We start from the raw sequence: 23,084 nt of genomic DNA on the forward strand, positions 1-23,084 counted from the left end.
ATATTCAAAGAATATAGGAGAGAGAGGTTGGAAAAGAAAACGAAAAATTAAAAAGATCGACAGGAAATACACAATATACAATATAACGTTGCGTTTATTATTATCATTAGTCATTAACCACAATCGTTAAACGTTCACTTTCGTATGATACAATGTTAGTTTCTATACACATTTCTCCTCCTCCATTTTCCCTCTAAAGTGTCCTCTTAATCTGCTTACGCCTATTTAATTAGTTAATTCCTTTTCTTACGTTTCCTCTTAGTATTCTGTATTTTTATATACAAAAGCGATGGATCATTCGTCCATTCGGCTAAAGCTACGAACAATCCAATTTATTTATTTATTCACTTTTTTTTTTTTTTTTTTTTTTTTTTCATTTTCTCGCGCTCGCGGTTGGTCTAGCACGCGACTCTATTTCTCAACCTCATTCCTCTCACTTTTCTTATTTTTTTTTAATTTTCTTTTTTATTTTTTTCACTTTAATTTCTCACCCTTTCACTCTCACCCCCTAAAACATCCAATTATTCTTCGTCGAATCGCTCGTTCCGCTCGAGGAATCTTTTTCTCCTTCTTCTTCCTCTTCTTTTTTTTTTTTTTTACACGATCGTTTTTCAAAAATTACCTTACATTGACACGTTTCGTTAATCGTCGCTCGTCCATCTCGTTTACGTATATTGGCTACAAAATAATTGACAAAAACCTGTCAAGTAAGTCGAGAAAATTCAATTCACACTCGCCTTATATCCGGTCGATGACCGGATTATTATTTATTTATTTCGTTTCTTTTTTTTTTTTTTTAAGAATGGTTTTTACTCAGAAGCGGAACGAGCACGATTCTCTCTCTCACTCTCTCTCTCTCTCTCTCTCTCTCTCTCTCTCTCTCTGCTAACAGCGACAGGCACACGATTGTTCTTTGATTGTTAAATAAAAAAATATCGCGGGAAGGACGATATACGTGGTCACTCTTTGGCGAAGTTTTTTAAACTATTACTTTACACACTTTGTAAACAGTTGAACAAAATTATTCTTTTTTCTTTTCTTTTTTTTTTTTTTTTTTCTCTCCTTCTTTTCCGTCGAAATTTCCGTCAAATTGTTTTCTAAATACAGAATTATGGCGAGTGTTTTTTTTTTCCCTTTCTTTCTTTCTTTTTTTTTTTCTTACTTGTAGTTGAAACTACCGCACATCAAAGGTTTCGATTTATCTCGCTAAAAAATAATTCTGCGATTTCTGCGTTAAACTATAGAAGTTCGGATTAGTAGATTCGCAAAGCGATCACGTTCACGTATATATATACAATCATGGCAAATCTTCTATCGTTTTACTACTTGTAGAAACTTTTTCAAACTTTTTCCCCCGGTATATCTCGAATTTCCATAAGAATTTCAAGTTTTTTTCCCTTTCGAATCGTAATCGTGCGCTCGATCTAAAAGTAACGAGACTGATTTCTTTCTTTGGAAAGAATGGAAAGAATCGAACCAATAATAAGAATCATTAAAAATATACCGTGTATAAAAAATTAAACAACGAAAATTTGAAAATTTCGATCATTTGATTGTTATTTATCTTAAAAAATCTTAATCGAATCTTAAGCAAAAATAAAACGAAGTTGTAAGAAAAGAAACTTGCCTTATTCCTTGAAATCCATTTATCATCTGTTCGATACAAATCGACACAGCCGCTGAAGTCACTGAAAGAATAATTCGCGCGAATATCTTTATCACTTTGTTTCGAAACTTAATTTAAAAGAAAAAAAAAAAAAAGAAAAAAAAAGAATCGCACCAAACGAAAAGTCTCCTTACTTTCAAATCTAGCCACCGGATAGAAAGAGGATTCTATCCGAGAGAAATACGTTGGATTAAATCGTCGTGGGCGAGGAGACACGATCAATTAGGAGTGTTGGACATCGGTCGAGGCGAGCGGCCAAGGAAATATTTCCATTGCACGCTCGCCTCGATTTCGTCCCTTCCTCGAAAGAACGACGAGAACGATTTCCGGATGGTGTTCGGGCGACAAATACAAATTCCAGCTGCGCTCAAACACACTTATCATCCCCGTCAGAATCGGGCTCGGCCGCGATAGCTCGAGAAACGAGCCGCCTCTGGAACCCGTAGCTCGTGAATCTTCCACCCCAAAGAACGGGGATGCTGGGCAAATCGCCTCGAAACGCGTAAACCTACGATCGATCCCCCTCCCCCCCTCGTTCTTAATTATCGCACTTGTGTCCCGATCGTATCGAAACTTTTTTCTATATATCGAACTTTTGTGTATTCCTTGGTGGGGAGGATTATCTTAAGGGTAGATGTAGATGGTGAAATGGAACCGTTGACGGGGAAAACGAAACGGAAGAAAAGATTTTGCGTTAATCTCAACAAAGTTGTAGAATGGCGACAGCGTTCTTTCGAACTTGCAATATTTTGGAATTTGCCTCGAAAAGGGGAAGAAAAGGAGAAGAAAAGGAGATGAAAATTTTTTTCTTCGCGAATTTCGAAATTTCTGTCCGTAATTTTTGAAATCACAACGAATCGGAATTCGAGAAGTGGAAATTCGGGGCACGCGTAATTGATGGTACAATTTTCTTAATCCTATTCTCCCCCGCTCCCCCTCCGATCTTCGTTGTCTCTCGCGACGATTTGGAAGATCGATGAAGGGAATTGCGTGCAATTGGACGAATCGAGTCCCCTGAAGTTTTGTGACCATGTCAAGCTTGTGCACACATGCACGGTTTTAGGAAAATATTCGCGTGAACCTGTCGCGTTGAAAGCCGGAAATGTGTGCTGCGTTGGAGGCCGCGATTCAGACGACGTTGTGCGAGAGGGAGCCATCGTCCTGCCACGTGTTCGCTGGAAAGAAAAAGTCATCTTTTCAGATTCTCATCGAGACGATCCCTTCGCTAAATGTAACGAGTTTGGGGGCTGCTCGAGCCTGGATAATTTCCTGGGTTACCTCTATAGTGCATGTCCTGGGCCATCGATGGACACTTCGCATCTGGTCTCTGTTCAACAGAAAAAGAAAGAAGAAAAACGAATTTTATTTAACAGCAGAAACTTGTTCAAATAACAAAGGCTCTATATTATTTTCTTGCAATTTGTCAAAATTAATTAAAATTGCATCGTTTCAATTACATTCACAGATATATGCGTCGTTAATTAATCGTAAAGGTAAATATATCTATCATTAAAAAAAAAAAAAAAAATCTACAATTTTTACAATTTTCTCCGAATCGCTCCGAATAATCTTAACCCTCTCCGCTTCAGCAACCAATATTCTTTCTAAACAATTTTTCTTACGTTCACAAACTATACATATATCGCTTATATAATCGCTTCACGATTTAATTTCGAACATCGTAAGAAAGATTTCTCGATCGAGCATCCCCTTTCGCTTATGAAAAATAATCGCACGGACGAGACGTTGAGGTAGCAGAGCACACGAAAGTCAATTCACCTTGCGAAAATCGATGTTCGTCCGTATAGTCCTGTAATGAAGATCCTGAAGCGGCCTCGAATTGTTTCCCAGGGGCGCTTTCGGGGTGGTCGGCGGCCCCTGCATTAGTTTCCTTAGTGCGTAAAGCTGGAAATGGGATTAGGATTACGATGTAACGACGCCGTTCCCTCCGTTCAATATTTAACCATAAAGCAGAGCTTGTTAAGCAATGGCGCGCTGCTTGGAAGAAGGAGGTTGGAAGCAGAGAGGTTGGAAGCGCAAGAATAGCGGAGAAGGGATCGAATCTCGAAAGTAATGTACTTAGGGTATCGGTGTTGGTGCGCCTGACACCTTATTAAATTATTTATTGTCCCGCGATTAATTTTGCAACCGTGGAGGAGGATTAATAACGGTGGGCCCCGAGAATTTACGCCCCGTGATAAAATTTACCGAAAATTTCTTCCGCGAAAATAAGTAACCTCTACTGGAGGAAGGGAGGGAGGGATGAATGATTAAACGAGACTCGTGCGTTTATGGGAGATTTTAGTACAAGGATTTTGTATTCTCCTCTGTATTCTCTCTTCCTCACCAAGGAGGAAACGTAATTCAGAGGATTGCGTCAATGATGATCGAGGCGTATATCTCTCGTTCACGAGAGATTCTAAAATAAAAAGATGAGTTCGTTTGTTGAAATGTTTTTCGTTCAAAAAAAGTAACAAATAATAGCAATACGTTGGGGTAATTTGTATATAAATATATAATAAAAGCGTCTATTTAAATGATGAATTTGAGTTCGTAGTACTTTTAATAAATTAAGGGAAAATGTATGCTTTCAGAGATAAGGTTTAAATTTCATCGCTTGTGAATACATTTACTTAGCAAATTAATATAGCGCGTGTATTGTTTAACAAGCGTATGCATTCACTGAATTAATACATAATAATTCTTTGAAAAAGGAAGGAAAATTTCTTTTTTTCTTTTGAAACGCTTATAAAATCATAAGCTACATACATGTATATATATATATATATAAAAAATGTATCAAGCTTTTTCTCTCCGAGTTTTTACACGAAGAACAGCAAACCAACGATGAAAAACAACGTGAATGAATCGATATTTGCCGAAGATTTTCTAAAGTTAAAATTTTTTTTATCGCGAGACGAGGCCGAAATTTCCTCCCTTCGAGGGAAAAAAATTTATCTCCTAGCATCCTTTACTTATTATTCGACGCAAATGCACGGCATTCAGAGCATTAGATCGGTTACGACGTAAATTCTTTCCCGATGCTTTTGCTCGAAAAAAGGATTAAGAGTCGCGTAACACGATTCGAAGCGAAGAAGCTTGACTAATTGACCGATCGGGGAAGGGTAATAAAAAGAAAAAAAAAGAGGGGGAGGGGGGGAAGAGTCGAGGGAGGAATACAAATTGAGGCGGATATAGAAGGAAGGTAAAGAGGATCAACACTCACCTCTCGCGCTGTTACGTAAATAGGTTTGTTGAGGATCAGCCATACCGCCGTCTCCCAACAACCGGGATGAGTCGTGCTGCCCTCGTAAGTCATGTAACCGTTCGTGTCTGGAAGGAGGCTCTTCAAAGACAGGTGACGTACGGGCGCGGCATCGCCTGCACAGAAAGAGAGCAATTGTTAGAAACGTGCGTTCGAATTTATCGAAATGTTGCGTGGAAAGGAACGATATCGTGGAACGAATTTTATCGATACTCGTGCTCGTCAAAAATCATTTATATTTTTTCTTGACCATATTATATTTTAATTTGTCCTGCCATTTTTCTTCGAATGCTATGCAAATGATCCTTCTCTTTTAATGGAGAATAACGAATCATCGAGGAAAACGGCCAGTTGAATAGTCAAATTACTCGTCTCGATTAAAACTTAAAACTTATTTTAAAGTACTCGATATTAATCAAGTTGGAACCGAATGGTATGGGAATAAAATATTAATATTCATATCGGTGTTAATTTAATTAGGAAATCCGTACCATAATAAATTCACGATTTATTCCACGATTAGCGTTCCTTCGTTCCATCCATCCCCCCCTCTCGTTTCATCTGGTTTTCGCCCAATCCAGTCCAAGGATCTATAAATAGCGATCCTTTCCAAAGTGAATTTCTTCTGGCCCCGGTCACACCCTATCGATTATTCGTATCGTCGGGGACACCGTCGCGACACACACACACACACACACACGTGTCATCCCCCTTTTTACGAGTGAACGCGCCGCGTCGAATCGTTAAGTCGGCGGAATAACCACGGTTTCTCTTTACGACCAGCATCAATTTGTTATTGCCCCTTCTACGCGAAGATTTATGCGGCCTGGAATTGCGGAGGCCCCGCGGCGTTTCCGCTCAGAGCAAATCATCCATCGACGTGTCAGTTATGCAAGAGGCGAGAGGGCGGGGAGAGATTAGAAGAAACGAATCGTTGATTCTTAATTCTTTCCCGTCGTTGGTGAAAAAAAGTACGTGTGAAGAGAAGTTGGTAGATAAACAATACGGCGAATTGAAGAGAGGGGGAAAAAGGAAAAGAGAGGAGATGTAAATTTTATTGATTTTTATCGATCACGAATTGGTATTGAAGAAGATTCCGATGGTGAGAAAAAAAAAAAATTAGCACGGGTGTAAAATAACGGGTGAAAATGGAGGGGGAAAAATTCCAACGGCGAAAATATCCCCCGAAAATTCGTATGACGACTCGCGAAAGGAATTCTAATGCTGGGGAGGAAAGCATGGAGCATCTATAAAATGAAATTTCAGCGATAAAAACAGGGGTGTGAAGAGTGTGGAGGAACAACGGCCGATTTCACGACCTCGTTGCATCGTGGAATCTGCTATACCAGATCCTCCCCCACCACCCTTTTCCATTCACCGCGAATAAATAAATGAATAAATAATATATACGGTGTACAAAGTTCCTTTCCCTTGGTTCGATCCTCCTCCTCCTCCTCCTCTCTCTCTCTCTTTTTTCACTTTTTTATTTTTTATTTTTTTTTTTCACAGGCTGTCTGTTTCGCGAGTCGAAGTTCAAAGAGAAGTTGCCTCGGACGAATATCGAGTAATTTTGTCGCGTTCGAAATAACGCCGCTGAATATGCAACGCAGCGTTCTCTGCCGATAGAATAAGGGAACTAGACGAATTTTGATCGTTTAGCATGCAAATACTCCTGAAATTCAGACGACAGCCTCGGCTCCCCCTCTTTACGGATGCGCTTTCGTTATGGAGGACAAAGAGGGTTTTAAAAAAGTTCACCCTTTCATCCCGTTGGCTTAAGGTTGGCAGGGCTTTGTTTCTTTTTTTTTCTTTATAGATATCAACTGCATTGATTTTCCAAACGATTCGATAAACGACAAAGTCGATATATAAAATTGGGAATGAAAAGTTGGGAATCTGGAACGTGTCTTCATCTCTTTATATCAAAATTCGTTGCTTTTTAAAAATTTTAATTCCCTTAAAGGGAAACGTACGTTTAAAATGAATTTTTCTAAACGATGACATTTTCATTCTCGATTAAAAAAAGTATCTCAATTATATTCGAGCGTAAACGGAAAAAAAAAAAGCATCGAAGACAATTCTACCAATTTACTCTCCACTTAAAAAAAAAAAACTCTCCTTCGTTAAAAAAGGGCAAACCCCTTTCTCCCACTCCAGTCCCCAAACAATCCGCAAAATCACTCGAAAAACACGTACACTGTCCCTCCCTCCCTCTCTTCCATCCTTCAAAAAAAAAAAAAAAAAACCCAACCACTAGCAACCACTAGAAACTTTACTAATCATCGTCATAAACTACGGAACCCCTAACTCAATCCCACGGAGCTATCTCCAGCCATCTCTCTCCTCCACCCTTTTTCCTATTCACACCCCTCCCCTCCCCCGCTCTGGATTAATCCCGTGGATGATTAATCTCCAAAGTCGGGCGCCGTTTCCGTTCGTGAAAAAGAAGGAGCCATCAACCAGCACCGTGAAAAACTTTCCCTTCGAACCGGTCGTTAATCGAGCCGTAATAAAAAAAAATCATCCTTCTCGAGAATGGCATCTCCTCCTCCTCCTCCTCCTCGAGGCGGCGTCGCGACGTCGCGACGACGCGAGACCCGCGCACACCCATTACTCGTGCATCGGTGGCCGCGTGACATTAAGGAGCAGCGAGCGCGTGTGTCGGCTGGGATAAATGCGGCGGAGCCATCCTCGGCTTGTTCTCGTCTTCCGGTGAAGAACATTTTTAGGACAGCATTCAGCCCTCTTAGAGGGCGGAAAGTGGCGGACCCGTCAACCTTTTATTCCTCGATTTATCCGTCTCGCTTATCCTTCTCGCGCACCCAGAGAATCCTCTCTCTCTTCCTCTCCACGCTCTTTTGCCTTAACCCATCTCTCTCTCTCTCTCTCTCTCTCGCTCGCTCGCAGACCTCACGGCGACGATCTTCTTTCACTCGAGACCCATTCGTTTCTTCCCATTCGTTACCACGCGTTGGACGCGTCGTCGACGAGACGCGTGTCCCCTCCCTCCTCCCATTATTTTTTATTTATCGCCACGACGGCCCCGATTCTCTTCTCTTCTCCTCGAGGCGTCGGACATACCTCGACAGACAGAGGCACGGAGAGCCTCTGAGGAGGGGCGAGTGATAAATAAATAAATAAGGAGGAGAACAGGAGGAGAGAATCGAAGAAGAGGAGAGGAGGGACGTCTGTATCGCGCTCTCTCTGATTTTCCTCCTGATTAATGGGCTGTTGTGCACGCTCGACGGAGAGAATTGGAGGGGTGGGGGAGTGTTAATGGGTTGATGAGTCGGTGAGGATTAATTGGGGATGATTGGTGGGGGATTTGGGATTTCGTTTCGGGCTGGATTTTCGATGACGTATATATAGGCGTGTATACATTGATATATAGATATTAGGAATGTACATTAGCGGTGGAAAATATCGAATTTATGTGGTCATCGGTGTTATCGATAAACGTCTAACCCTGTTCCAGGTGTTCGAAGATAAAAGAGCAAGGGAATATTCGTTCATTCATCTCTCTCTCTCTCTCTCTCTCTCTCAAAAGGAAGGAAGCAACAAAGGATAAAGGGAGAGGGAAAAAATGGAGCGTCGAGGCAGGTGAAATAATAATAATAATAATAATAAAGGGGTGAGCAAGAATGGAACGAGACGGACAGTAAGGAATCGAGGCGGAAGAAAGAGTTCTTCCTGTGATTAATTGAAATGCATTAACTCTTGCCACGAGAAGTTCGCGGGTAGAATAGCACGGGAAGATCGAGAAACGTGTCACGCGCCGTTTCATCCCCCTCGATTTCGAGAATTGCCCCGTCGCATCGCCAATGAATTTTTCGAATTTCTCCTACGCGGTGCAAAAGGCTCGTACGTGGCGAGTTACAAAAAAAAAAAAAAAAAATGGGGGAAAAGGTAAACTAATATCGGGATGTAAAAAATTTGTTCTGGAAATTTGGATACATTTGGAAGTTTTCAACTTTGCGTTTACTTGTTCGTTTTCTTCGACAATTTCTCACGTTTACGTTTCGAGTATATATCGCGTATATTGCAGCGAGCGTATATCGATTGATGCGAAGAAATGAATCTAACTGGTCGAATCTACGAGCGAGTTTTTATTAATTTTCAACATTTTCAAAATCGAGGTTGAATAGAGTTCGAGCACGATGAAAGAAAGGATGATTATTAAAATAAAATATCGTACGATATTTCTTTTACGGGGGCGTTTATCACACGCCTCGAAACAAACAAATATTTCGTCGTATAACAGTTTTGAAAAATAGAAATTCGTTTCGATACGGTTTTTGCAATTTTCACTATTTTTCCCCTCCATTTTTTTTTTTTTTTTTTTTTTTTTTACGGATACAAGTATATCACGACGAAGAATGGTTAATATTTGCACGAGGAAAATATTTCATCGATTCCAAGTGAACCGTATCCGTTCGAAAGCGGGCGCAGTTTCGGAATTTCACCCTCTTCCAGAATTTTTATCGCGAAACGGAAAGAAATAGAATCGAATCGTACGATTGGGAATCACGGGAGCGGGAAGGAATATATTTACTTCGTTGTGGAATTTGGCCGAGGGAAGGAAACGTGTTCCAAATTAAAGGGGCGGCGCGAAACGGATTTGTAACCGTGTAATACCAGGTCGAGGAGTCACGCTGAATACTAACGACATAAAATGAACTTTGAAGATAAAACGTTCTTTTAAATAATGGTCGAGCATATTTCTCCCCGTCACTCCAAGAAATATCGCGATACTCGACTTTTCATACGTTTTCTCGATCTAAAATAACTTCGACGTTCCTTCAACTAACTACAAAATTTTGATACGATTTTTACTCATAATATTTTATTCATATTTAAAAAAGCGACGAAGTAATCTTGGATATTTATTGAAAACTTCCCCACTTCGTTACTCGCCCAATAAAACAAATCTACAAGATTTATCGACGATAAATCCACGAAGAGTTACACTCGATATAAAAATTTATACGCACGAAATTTATATTACAATATAACGATAATAATCAATACCGAAAAATCTCCTCGTCGAATCCTTCGCGCCTAATCGTTAAACCATTAAACCGTTTATTAACATAACGGCATCCCTTATCCGTTATCATGGTTGTTCACCATCGTCGATACCTCGATGCACGTTCTTCGAGAAACACACGTGCGCCGCGGCTGTCGTTGCGTGGAATTCGAGGGCGAAGGGCTCTTAGGAAAATTGGGCCGACCCTAATGGCGCGCACGACCGCGCAACGGTGGATAACGATGATGACAGTGGCGATAATCGCGATATAAGAACACCGATGGCCCACCCACAACCTCTCTCTCTCTCTCTCTCTCTCTCTCTCTCTCTCGCCGTGTCGAATTAAACGCGAAACGTGTATATCTTATACCGTGTACAAGCGAGTAAATGGAGCGGTTGAGACGAGGATCTACGATTTTCGTGGGACAATGTCAAATATTTGCCTTCCTGCTTCGTGGGGATTATGAGGGTTGCGCTTTGAAGGATGATTGGGTTTAACACTTTGAGAGAGAGAGAGAGAGAGGGGGAGTCTGTCCGTGATTAATCGATTGACTTCGCGCCAATTTCTCAATGATGATAAATAATTGGAGAAATTGGAAGAGGAGAAAATGAGAACGTTAAACGCTTCGTTCGATTTAGATTTAGGAAAGGAAGATTCGGATAATTGTTGAGAAATATTGTTGGGAAATAACGTATCGGGGAAAATGGGATTGGGATATAATTAACGAGAAAGGGGAGGAAGGGAAAATCTTATAATTATAATTAGCAGGTATATCGAAGAATATTGTTTAATATGGTGTTTGGTTTGATAACGTGAAGTGAAGAAGTGAAAACGAAATAATGAGCTCGATTTAATTGATACGGAAGATTAATTATTATTTTCGATCCGGCGTTTCATCAATGGACGTGCGTTTAATTTCATTTATACGAACGCGATGTCTTCTCTCGAGGTCGCCCATTTCATTAAACAGATTCAGTTTTCCAAATTAATTCTACATTTCCCCCCTTCCCCTCTATATAATTAAATTGAACTCCGTTGAAACCGTTTACCGGGCTAATTAAATAATACGAAAAACCGGGCGTGTATAAACAGACTTGCCCGGCTATTGTTTCATCGTAACTTGAAATCGAAGAATAACGAATGAACTCCCTCGATGAACTGCTCGATTTGCAAGAAAATTGCAAAAAATCCGAAAATTTATGCAAAAAATTATATAGCCACCCCACAAAGGAAAATTCTAAAACAACGCAACAAGGAAAAAGAAAAGGAGAAGGAGAAAGAAAAGTTGAAAAAACTCTTCGCGTATTAAAAACTTCCCTTCTCGCAACCTTTCGCAAACGTCGTGAAAGAGAAAGGGGAAAAAAGGGGGCCACTAAACGTCCAATCGTTCAGCTCTCACCCTAATTAACCCCGTGCCGCTATTATTTCGCTTCGAGCTGTTTGACCTGAAAGTAGCGGCAGAAAGCGTCGGTTTGCCAAGGGAAAAATGGCTTTATCGCGTGGCGTGCCAAAGAGGGAAAAGCCGAGAAACGAAGCGAGCGGATTACACTGGCAGAATGGCATTCCCCCCCCCCCTCTCTTGCCCTTTTTTTGAAATATGCACCACCCAGTTTTTCCAGCTTCCCACTTTTCGCGCTCGCACAAGAAGGACGTGTATACATGTGTGTGTGTGTCAAGGCCAGGATCCAGGATTGAAGAGAACGAGAGGGATGGAGAAAGGAAAATTTTTTTTCTCGATGATTCATGGAACACGTTTGCGAAGCTCTCTCGCGGGACCCCCAAAACCAACGGATCTCGTATTCAAAATCGTTTTTTCAAATTTATGCGCGGTATAATACCACTCTTTCCCACGGAATCGCTGTCTGTTATTGGTGGAACTGGGGCTCGGTGTTTGTTTGCCCAGCTTGTCGTTCAAGCGATTCTTTTGTCCTCCTCCTCCTCCTCCTCCTCCTCCTCCTGGACATTGCTTTTCCGCCTTTCGACGACTTAATTGGCCGATGCCAAAGAGTTTCGAAAAGCTCCGGTTTTGGGTAAGGCGAGATGAATTGAAAATGATCGAAGTATTACTTTACAACGTTCGAAAAATCATCGAACGTTTGTCGTTGTTGCTTTTGCGTTTAAAAATGAACATCGATCTATACGAAACGAGATCGTTCTGTGTGCGAGAAAATTGGCGAAAAGCGGTCACGGAATCCCGCGTATTCCGGCACAAAGGCGAGGCCCTTAGACGTCTGTGCACGCATTGCGATCGTGCTAATTCCCGGGGCTCACAGTTTCTTGGTCATGGCACGCCGCGATGGAACAAAGGGGCAGCAAACGGGCCAACCGCGCCCCTTTCGTTGTCCATCAACAATGACCTGCGCTCTCCACCATTCATCGTTCACCCACGCGTCAAACATTCCCCCTTTTCTTCTGCACGCCAGATGCCGATCTAATCGGTGGACCGTGTTATTATTACGCCAGATGGATCGAAATCTCGTGATGAATCTTGTATTATTCGCTGATCTTGAAAATATTTGTTTCTTTTTTTGAGAAAGAGATATTTATATTTATTGCATTTAGGGGGATCATTGAAATATTTTTCGTTTTATTCGTTCGAGAAGAAGATTTTTCTCTCTCGGTCGATAATAGAAATATTTTCCAGGGTGAGAGGGGTGGAGGAGAGAATTTATTAGGGTGACGGATCGTCCTTTTTTTTTTTTTTTTCGACACTTCGTGGACGAAGCGACAGAGTTCTGATCGATCGAGAAAGGTTCGACACTCTTCGGCGTGTCGATCAAAAAGTTGCCCTCCTCGAGATTCAGGAAATTAATGAACGCGTTCGAGAAATTAGCAAAGACAAGTGTATATACAAACTTGTTACAAAAATCTTTATAGCGGAGCACAATTATCGATGAAATTACTCTTTCACCTAGTAACAAAAACGAAACGATTAATCCATCGAAATGTTATTACAATTGGATAAAGAAAAGAAGCAGAACGATCAATCAGCAGAACGATATTGCAACAAACAGAATAAAACACACGAGAAAAAATTAAAGAGAAACGAAAAACGAGAATGTTTCACCGAGCATTATCACTTCCTTTAATAAGATACGTAACCGAAAACGGAAAAAAAAAAAAAAAAAAAAAAGGAAGAAGAACGACGAAACAATTTTTATTCAAAAAAAAAAAAAATTCGACGAACCGTATCCATCGTTTCTCCTCCGTTTTTTAATCAGAGCAGAATCGACGTTACGTTTTATTTAACCGTTCTCGAAATGAAGCAACATGTGCCGATGCACAGCACGCGGTGGTTGCGAATCTGAAAAGGGACGCAAGTAAGAAATCGTGGCCCGCAACCTCGCCATTAGTTAAGCGAAACAAAGTGGAAATACGCGATGTATGCACATGGCATCCCTCGAGCCGCGCTCCAAGATAATAGAGCATGGACCTTTTCATCGCAAAGTGGCTTGGAAAGAAATCACGGATTTTTCTCGTTCAAATCCGCCTTCTCTCTCTCTCTCTTCCTACTCTCACGATCGTGTTTTTCCGTATTGTTTCCCGTGGTGTTCCTCGCCAACCCCATTTCGAGAGATTCGAAACGTATGCAAACGTGTGTACGCGCTCCACGTGCCACGATTGTTCGATATTCGAAGGGACTCATATGGCGACTCAGAGGGATGAGAAATTCGATGAATGAATTTCTTTGCGCGATCATCTCGATGATTCTTCGATCTTTTTTTTTTTTTTATCGATCTTAGAGAAAAGAGGAAGATTAGAAATGGCACTTTTACGTGAGAATATCGTTAATTCTTTCGATAAGATGAAGTTGATGGATGTAGAATTTTTGAAAATTTTAGAACTCACAGTTTCAGTAAAAACATTAGTTACATGGAGCGTCGAGGTTCTGTATTCACGTGAATCGCGAAAGTGGTAGTGAAAATTTCTGAGAATATAGATTTGATATTGTTCCTCCACTCCTGAAAATATTATCTGTTTACTTTCACAATGAAGGCTCAACGTATATAACTTCACGGACAGTGTTTTCGTAATTTCAAACAACGCGTATCATGGGAACGTACCTTCCACGATAACTCGAGATTTATAAACCAAACAAACACCAACAAGAAAATCCACAAGAAGAAAAATGTTAATCCACTCGTCGATAAACGAGTGATATATCTTCGATTTCCGTTTCTGTAAAAAAAAAGAAAGGAAAAAAAGAAACGTTTAATAAAATCAACAAATCGGAAGATATCCCATTGCAAAATCAATAATTATTTATTCTTATATAAATAATCTGTATACCGTTCCTTCGATCGAGGAAAAATGTACAAGCGATGACGATGATGTTATCCCCCCGCTTCACGAGAGATGAAAAATTGATATAAATGCTTACGTTAGGAGTGGGCGGATTCAACGTTGGCGACCAAGATAAGAAGGAAGGTATAAAGAATTTTATATTTGCTCGACGAGTAATGCGTCGCACATTTTTCATTTCACTTTGGTAAATGCACGCATAGACACGCGGCTATATATATATATATATTCGTATTCATAGCGAGAGAGAGAGAGAGAGAGGGGGGGGGAGTTTGTCTTATTCCATCCCTCCCTTCTCTCGTGTTTTATTGTTCTCATATATTGCCAGGACTGTTTGTGACGAAAGACAACGAGAGATGACGTATCATCCATCCTGCTCGACGTGAACGGAACATCCCCTATTCGAATGCAATTTTATTACTCGAAATATCTTTCTCGATAACGAAAATAACGAGTGCTCGAAGAAACTCGAGTTAATCGTGGATTATTGTTCACCTTTGAACTTCGATGGATAATTAAACGAAAAGGATCGAGAGGGATCGAGTTACGGGAAAATAAGAAACGGCGATGACGAAATTTATGTTTCGGCGTGGATCCGTTCACGGCATTCTCGACTTAATATCCTTTCTTTATAAATGCAAGCATCTCAAGAGGTACGATATCACATTGTATTCAATGGTATAAATCAGACGCCCTATGTATTTCGTCCCAGGCAAAATTGAATTCTTGAACGAGGGTGGATATCTTAATATAAAAAAAAGAAAGAAAAAAAATCTCATGTGACAAACTTGGAGAGAGCAGAGAGAGAGAGAGAGAGAGAGAGAGAGATCTCTGGAAAAAGATTCCTACGAATATACAGAGTGCTCCAGTTTGTTCCTGTTTAAACATTCGTCGAGATGTTTTATAGATATGTATAAATAAAAAGAAGAAAGGGTATATGAATGCAGAATGAAAGTCTTTTGAAGCTTTATTAAAGTAGAATAAAGAATGCAGAAAAGTATGCGGAAAATTGAATATCCACGGTTGTATATTATTACGACGATACATAAATATATAAATATTGAACGGGCACAATCTTTTATTAATAATAAGAGATTGATTAATTTTAATAATTGTTGCAAACGTCGAAAGATAATTAACAATATTAACTGGTAATTTCTAAGGTTATAATAATTGGCCGGTTGAACGCAAAGATCGCAAAGATCATCTCGTGGCAAGATTTATCGAACGAGATTCCGACGAGCCAATCGAAACAGATCGCGAGTTTCACACGCGTGGGTGTTTCACATACGTATGCAACGTTTGAATTAAACTGATTCATAAATATTAACACTCGGTGTTTACGCTGCGGCGCACGATACACGAGCTTATATTCGTAAAGCGAGCCTCGTGTGCATCGTATGCACGTGACATAATAATTCCTCGACAATGATGCAAAATTACACGCTCGAGTATTCCGTTCGCCTGCGCCGCGAATACTAACGAATTATTTTTTTCTTGATCTTCCGTTTCAGTAACGAGTGGAGAAAAAATTTTATTTCGAAATTAAATCGTTGCGATTCTATTTCTTTTATGAACGGTTAAATTTTATCGTAATCGTTTCATTCGTGTACAGGAAACTAAAATAGATTGTTATTTTTCATCGAAATTTCCTTCGTATCCGGATATATATAAAACGGTTTACGATATATTGCACGCGATGTATGTCAAATGGCAATTTTGACAATACAAGGGATACGTACTTATCACGGATATCACAGTTAAGTGCACGAATATTTTCGAAATTTTCAATTTTCCCAATAACAAAGCTTCGTTATAAAAAAAAAAAAAAATAAATAAATAAATAAAACTCTTTTCATGGAGAATTTATCATGATTACTACACCGTATATATATATATATATATATATATATACACGTAAAAAAATTATTAACAAAAATTCAATAATATACCTTCCAAACACTATCTATCATCAACAACATTCATGAAGCTCCGATCGAATCAAAAAAAAAAAAAAAAAATGAAATGAAATAGCACAAAAGAATCGTTTCTCGCTCGATCGAATACAAAAAAAAAAAAAAAAAAAAAGAAAAGAAAAATTATTAAAACAAAAATTCAACGCAAGCATAACTAAATCCAAATCCTTTCAAACTCGAAACCACCCATCCCCATCACCAGCAACATCCATAATAAATAACTCGTGCAAATCCCTCGACTCACCCTTCTCGATCCAAGTTCCCCTCCCTCCTCTCCCCAAAATGGCGGCTAAATTCTGCGGAATCACCGCAAAGTCAAGACCCCGCTGTCAACGACGGCCGGTTCCTCGACCGGAAGCCTCTTGGCGCGATACAATCTTGCCCTCTCTCGTGAAATTTCCCAATAAATACCGGCGGTGGAAACTTTTCGAGAAGAGATGGCGCGCGTATAGCCGAGAGAGAGAGAGAGAGAGAGATATCCTCCATTGTTGGATGGCGTACGTGGCACACATCGAGGGTACAGGGGAGGGTATACACGACAATGGAATACTTAGATCCACCCCTGTTGGTCCACCCCCCACGGCATTCTCCATTGTCTCATGATTTATGTGCCGTGGTCGCGGTGTCAACAGGGTATTGATTAAAATACACGGACACAGGCACACGCGTGTGCATACGGTGTGCACGGCGGGGGAGGCAACATAACGGTGGGAAGGGGAGGAATTTATGCACAACGACCGAACGGTGGACGTGAACATCGTTGTCCCTCGTTGTAAATCGACCGGCCCCCCGTGTGTCGATTGCCGTCCCCTCATCCCGAATCGCTATTCGAATCGCTTTAAGATCGCTTCTAAACTCGTGATCTTACACCTTTCGCTCAACGTTTCGATCCTCTTCCAGGAATTCTATTTAATTCCAACGATATTTTAATTAATCTTTAATCCTCTCCTATAAATGATAGTTCGATCCACTCTTCTCTACTTTTCCAAAGATGTAGTAAAGAAGAAGTACGACGTCACGTCTATTCCACGATACAAATTTTGTATCGTTCGATCGTGCTAGTATAGTTTGATAGTACATAATTAACGTAATATTATTTTCTCATTCCTGTGGAGAAAGGGAGGGAGAAGAGCTCTCGTCGATCTCTACTCTCGAAGAGTACGTACCCTTAAAACGGTATAACCTCGATCGCCCTCTTCCTCCTCACCCTCCAAAAGCCAACGAACTACCCCCGTCACAATATCGGGACGAGATAAACTCGCCCCTTCGAGGAGAAGGCTGGCACGGATATTCGTTACCTTAAGAGAGTCATCACCACCCCCCTCTCCCCCCCGACTTTTCACCCTCTCGAGTCAGCGAGTCGAGCCACCCCCTTCTCGTCCCCTCCCCTCCGTTTTATTTATTATCCACGGCGGGGGGTTATCCCGCCGACCGTGGCCAACTTTCAAGCGCGCGGCTCGCTGAACCGGCTCCACGCGGTATTTGGTGCGTGAACCATCGCGCATTCATCGTCGACGCGCTCTCTTTCTCACCCCTCGAGCTGCTTCCATCCACCGTGGCGCTCGAAACGGCCGCTTTTTTCATCCCTCTTCCACGACGCGTCTCAGAAACCGCCTTTCGACTAATTGCGGCCGCGAGTGAAACACGCGCAATAATGAATATCTTCTTCTGCGGTACGTGGAGGAGGCTCGCGACCACTTTTTCTTCTCTTCTTCTCCTTTCTTTTCTTGAATTACTCGAATTAGATATTCGTCACGAAGGAATCAGATTTGCCAATGATAAAAATTTCATTTTCGAAGAGTTCGATCCTCGTTCCTTATATTAATATTCCAAAAAAGAATTATTCGAGCAATAATTTTTCTCTCTCGATAATATTCGATCTTTTTTTTAATGAAATTTAACTACGTAAATATTTTTGTAGAGCTCGAAGAATTGAAAGGTATTCAAAATAATTCTGATTCTAATTTATCTGAATCGAACGTTTATCGAAACGTTATTGGAGAGATTGAAAAGTTTGGTGAACTCGGAGGAGCGGAAATTCGTATAACAGCGAGGAATAAATAGATGACCATTATAGAACGGTGCACGTAAACTATTAATATCCCATCGCAAAAGCAGACGTTAACTTGGTCGCGAGTTGAAAGCCTATAACGGGTTGGATACCCCGCCGGTCCAGCGTTAATACGTAAATGCGTATTGATAGTGCGCGGCACAGACGAAAGATGTTCGCATTATACGCGAAATTACAATAGATCACGGCCCATGAATCGTGCGTGTGAATTCACGCCGTTATAGAAATTTACTGCTTACTTCCACCGATGAACCGATGAACTCTTTCTAATCTCCCATACACCACTTTCACAACTTCAAACTCGTCCAAATTAAGATCTTCGTATATTTTTGTACACGTATATCGGCAACATCGAATTATTCTCTCTTCTTTTCGAAAATGATCAATAAAAAGTAGAAAGGAAATGTAATATCGCTAAATGCTCTCTCTTCTAAACTGGTGATGCACGATTTTCAAATCTCGTGTTCTGGATTCGGATGAATATCGTAAAGTCGAGGATTCGCATCGTCGAGATTTTATATCCGTTTCGAAATTGAGCACGGTATTGAGGAAAAATTGGATGATTTGTTGTTTTTTTTTTTTTTTTCCTTTTTTCTTTTTTGGGGACAATACAGCGTGGCGGATATGTATTATGTATAACGCGAGACTAGGGATTTGGTATGAATGTTTATCGCGGTGAATATTTCCCGGAGAATAACGATTGCTGGGAAGCACGTGCTGTGTAATTTCGCTCGCGACACCGACGATCCTTAAAACGCGATCCCCGAAGGACCACGTGGCACAGTTTTTAATCTTTCGTTGCTTCGTGAAGTATTTCGAAAGAGTGGTGATATATTTTTATCTTTCTTTCTCTTTCTCTTTTTCTTTTTTTTTCCCCTTCCCTTTCTCGCCAATGCTCGCCGCCATTTGGAATGAAAATTTTTTCACGTTGAGAAATTATTCTGGAAATTCTTGACGAATCCACCACGAATTCCTTGTATTTTAACGTATTTTAATGTAATTTTAACAAAGGAGTATTTATATATATATATTTCGATTACTTCTTCTCTTTTTTATATACTAGAGATTATTCACATTTAGAGGTGAAAAAATTTTCGTTCAATTTTCGATTCTTAAATTCTTTCCCTGGTGTTTCTAAAAAGAATAATTAGAAACAGAAGAATTTCTCGAATCTTTTATTCACGAGTTGATAACATTTGACTTCCTTGAAAAATCTTTCGTTTAACGTCCAAAATAAAATTCCTGCAACAATTGAACTCCTCGAATCATCAACAAAATTTTCAAAAATTTTATGCATTTACTCACCTCGATATATAACTTTGTTGAACACGCTGGTTATGATCTGCAGTTCAGGATTTAACGTCTCCCCGAGCTGGAACACAGAGAAAAAAATCAGATTTCTTTTGAGCATCGATGCTTTGAATATCAAAATAAGAAAGAGAGAGCGAGAGAGAGAGAGAGAGAGACAAGTGTTGTACTCTCTCGTTCATTTTATATCCTAATACGTTTTTCATCGATTTCCCGATGAAATGGGAGTCTCGACGTTGCTAAGTGCACCGCATAAAGAGTCGTTTCGAAACTTCCACGCTGGACGGCTATTAAAGGCTAACCATAAAAGGCTAAAACCGACAGGCAACTCTGTGAAGTAACGATAAATAATAAAAGCTCATCGAGGGTGGATGTCGAGAGTTTCGTCGTTTCCGCCTGATGGAAACGATCTTGATTATTGATCTAAATAACAACAGATTTTTCTCTCATTTTCAAATGGTACATATACGATGTAACAGTATATTTATTTTATTAAAACAACAATAATAACACGAAATAAATAAAAGTGGTAAAGAGAGATTAGGGTAACATTCCATTTTTTTTTCTCTCTCTCTCTCTTGGAACTTGAACTCAAAGTGCAATTTTTCGAGATAAATTCTTCTTAACAAGCATCGAGGAAAGTTAAATTAATCCACTTAGATTTCAGGATGTTAAAAAAAATTAATCCAAGTATGTCCATCATCGATTCAGAATGATTTTTAATCTGGAATTCAGATATGATTTGCTTCGGTTATCGGCAGATTTCACGATTTTTCTTTTTGGCTAACAGTCTTCGTTTTAATACCATTTTTACCTATCTTCGTCCATCTTTTCCAACGTAAGAGTCTCGTTAGTGAAAGTTGGAAGCGAGTTTACGAGTGTCATCGTTGCTCCGTTTTAGAAATTCACGGGCGTTTTAACGGTTTATCCGTTATTCAGATCCGCCATCGTGATCTGACGTGAAAGAGGTGTTAATACCTCGTCTCAACTGTTCGAATAATATTCCCGATGAAACGAAATAACACGTTTCAAACGTGGAGAACAGAGAAATGTTTTCTAATTTATTCCTGTTTCAGACTTGAAATTATTTTCTTCTTATATTTCTGAAAAGTGATGATTATTGATTAACAAACGCAATGGTTATGATCGAAACGGTGAGATTTTTAAAATATTCCCTCGTGGAAGTAGGGAAAGCTGGGGATAAATATTCTTACAATATCCGGTGTAATTATCGCGACTTCATCCGGCGGACAAAATAGAGGCAAGCTGGATTATTAGCTTCCGAGCGCGATAACTTATTAAGCGATAATAAAATTTTCAACTCCTCCAGTAATAAAGCAAATGGGCCCCCGTTATCGTATTATACAGATCATTCGGTCTGATAATTTAAACGGAACGATTATTGTCCTACGATTTAATGAAGCGACAGGATAATGTTTCTTTCAAAATCACCGATACTTAATCCATCAGATTAATCAACGATAAATTCCCTTTTAATCGCAGAAGACACGGATCGAAAAATATACATACCTTCGAAAATTGACGGATCTCTCCAAAAATTTCAATATTACGAAATATCCTATCCTTGTATCCATCTTTCCTCTCAATTAATAACATCGCTTCCCGAATTCCAAGCGCTTGTTGATCTCTCGAAAAAATTTGCAGGAAGGGAACGGCAGCGTGTCGGCAACAGTTTTAACAGGTGCTCGATCTAAGTAAAAGTGTGGCGCGTTGACGGGTGTAATTCAAACGGATTATACCCCGGGGAGGGGAGGGGGGTGTGTGTGTGTGTCTGAGGGATAAGATCGAAATGAGTCGTGGGTGGCGCACGGGGTGGCCTGTCAACAGGCCTCGAACAATCCCGCGGCCTGGTTAAATGAGCTCCCTCCTCACTCACCCGGATATTTTCCACCGGCGCTCGTGTCGCTCGTTTTCACACGATGGGATGGATTTATCGACTCGAGTTTTACCCAGTTTTGTTCGCTGGATCCTTGGCGGGATCCCTGGATGGGAATTAACGGCGGCCGGGGTTTTAATGAATGCGGGGCGAGGTGGCGGAATTATTGGGGAGAGAATGTTTGCGTTGATTGAAAGGGGTGGGGAGGGATGTGTGATGGCTCTTACACAATTTTTTCTCTCTCTCTCTCTTTTTCGGTGTTGCAGTTTTCGTTCGAATTTTTCTTCCTCCTCCTCCTCTTTCCCCCTCCTTGTGTCTAAAACGAAGAAGAATATCGAAGGTAAGGAAAAAAATTGAGAGAAAATCCAATCGAATCGTTATCCTAGAATTATTGGAGCAACGTTTGCCTTGATTAAATGTTGACGAGATGAAGGATTCGACTTCAAATCAGTTTCGCTCGAAGAGAAATGAAATGTTTAGCGTTTGGAGCGTATCATCAAGATTTCTTCTTCTAAAATATCCTCCCATCCTTCTCCATCTAATTATCCGTTCGAAATAAATAAATGAAAGGGAAGGAAGGAAAGAAAAAAAAAAATCCTCTCGACAAGATATAATATTACCTCGTTTCCCCGAAAAATATCCGTGAACATTTCCACAAGCAAATGATCCATATTCCGAGCAACTGTCGCGCCTCGTCCTTAATGCATCCCCCTCCTCTTCATCCCCTCCTTTCTTTCTTGCCCTATGTCTCACGGTCGCGCTAAAGACCGTGAAAAAGGAAGGGGAGGGAGCGAAACTTGGAAAATTTATTCGAGGAGGGGATAAACGGGGGTGCAAAACCACGCCGCGATGAGCAAGCTTTTTCGCGAGGATACGCGCTCTCTCCCTTCCTCGTCTCGCGTCGTTAATTCCTTCGTTTCGGCGACCACTGATTTTGGGTAATGATTTGGAAACTGGAGCATTTTTGTGTCATTAGCGGTGCAACCTCGAATTCGCCTCGAGGAAGAGGAGGAGGAGGAGGGAGGAGGAACAGAGATTCGGTGCTTTTTTGACGAACGTTGGTACGCTGATACGATGGATGTTAATCCAGACGGGGGAAGGGTCGAGAAGGATCGACCGATCTTTTTGACAATTTTTGAACAGTGCGGCTATTCTTTGGAATTCTTTGTACGATGAACGTTATGTCGTTATTTTAAATTGGTTCGAACGATAATGTTAGATTCAATCTCAAACGAAGAAGAATTCTTTAATCGATAATTGTATTATCAACACATGGGATAAACGATGATTTCAATAGCCGAATACGTTTTAAATGGAAATGTACGGAATTCGAATATGATTTTGGACTTAATTAATTCGGGGATTAATCCGAGGGAGATAGAAATTTGTGCATAGAAATCGGCCGACTTGTTTTTCAACGAATAAACGAGGATAAAAGGATCGAATGACTTTCAATCCCCTTTATTCACATCCGACGAGAGATTTCACGATACTTTTCAAATCGCTCCGTTCAATACCCCTTTCAATCGAGCCGAGATATTAATCGTATCTGCACAGATATAATATTCGATA

The 23,084-nt window shown here is 40.4% G+C and overlaps 1 protein-coding gene across 2 annotated transcripts in view; it reads right to left on the reverse strand.

The window, feature by feature from the left end:
• Positions 1-2,643: 2,643 nt before the first annotated feature.
• Positions 2,644-23,084, reverse strand: part of CARPA (Carbonic anhydrase-related protein A) — a 174,196-nt gene continuing 153,755 nt past the window's right edge. Inside the window, exons 6-10 of one of the 2 annotated variants that reach the window (XM_086917109.1) lie at positions 19,613-19,679; positions 4,893-5,047; positions 3,446-3,571; positions 2,945-2,993; positions 2,644-2,841 (exon numbers count right to left, since the gene is read on the reverse strand). In XM_086917109.1, the coding sequence (XP_086773235.1) occupies positions 2,795-2,841; positions 2,945-2,993; positions 3,446-3,571; positions 4,893-5,047; positions 19,613-19,679 (444 nt within the window). In that variant the 3' untranslated portion in view covers positions 2,644-2,794. Of the gene's footprint in view, positions 2,860-2,944; positions 2,994-3,445; positions 3,572-4,892; positions 5,048-19,612; positions 19,680-23,084 lie in introns of both variants that reach the window. The other variant, XM_086917108.1, reaches the window with a different exon arrangement.

Source organism: Apis florea, unplaced genomic scaffold, assembly GCF_048593485.1.
Source record: "Apis florea isolate Af1SG1 unplaced genomic scaffold, ASM4859348v1 contig_3811_pilon, whole genome shotgun sequence".
In the NCBI taxonomy this organism is placed as follows: domain Eukaryota; kingdom Metazoa; phylum Arthropoda; class Insecta; order Hymenoptera; family Apidae; genus Apis; species Apis florea.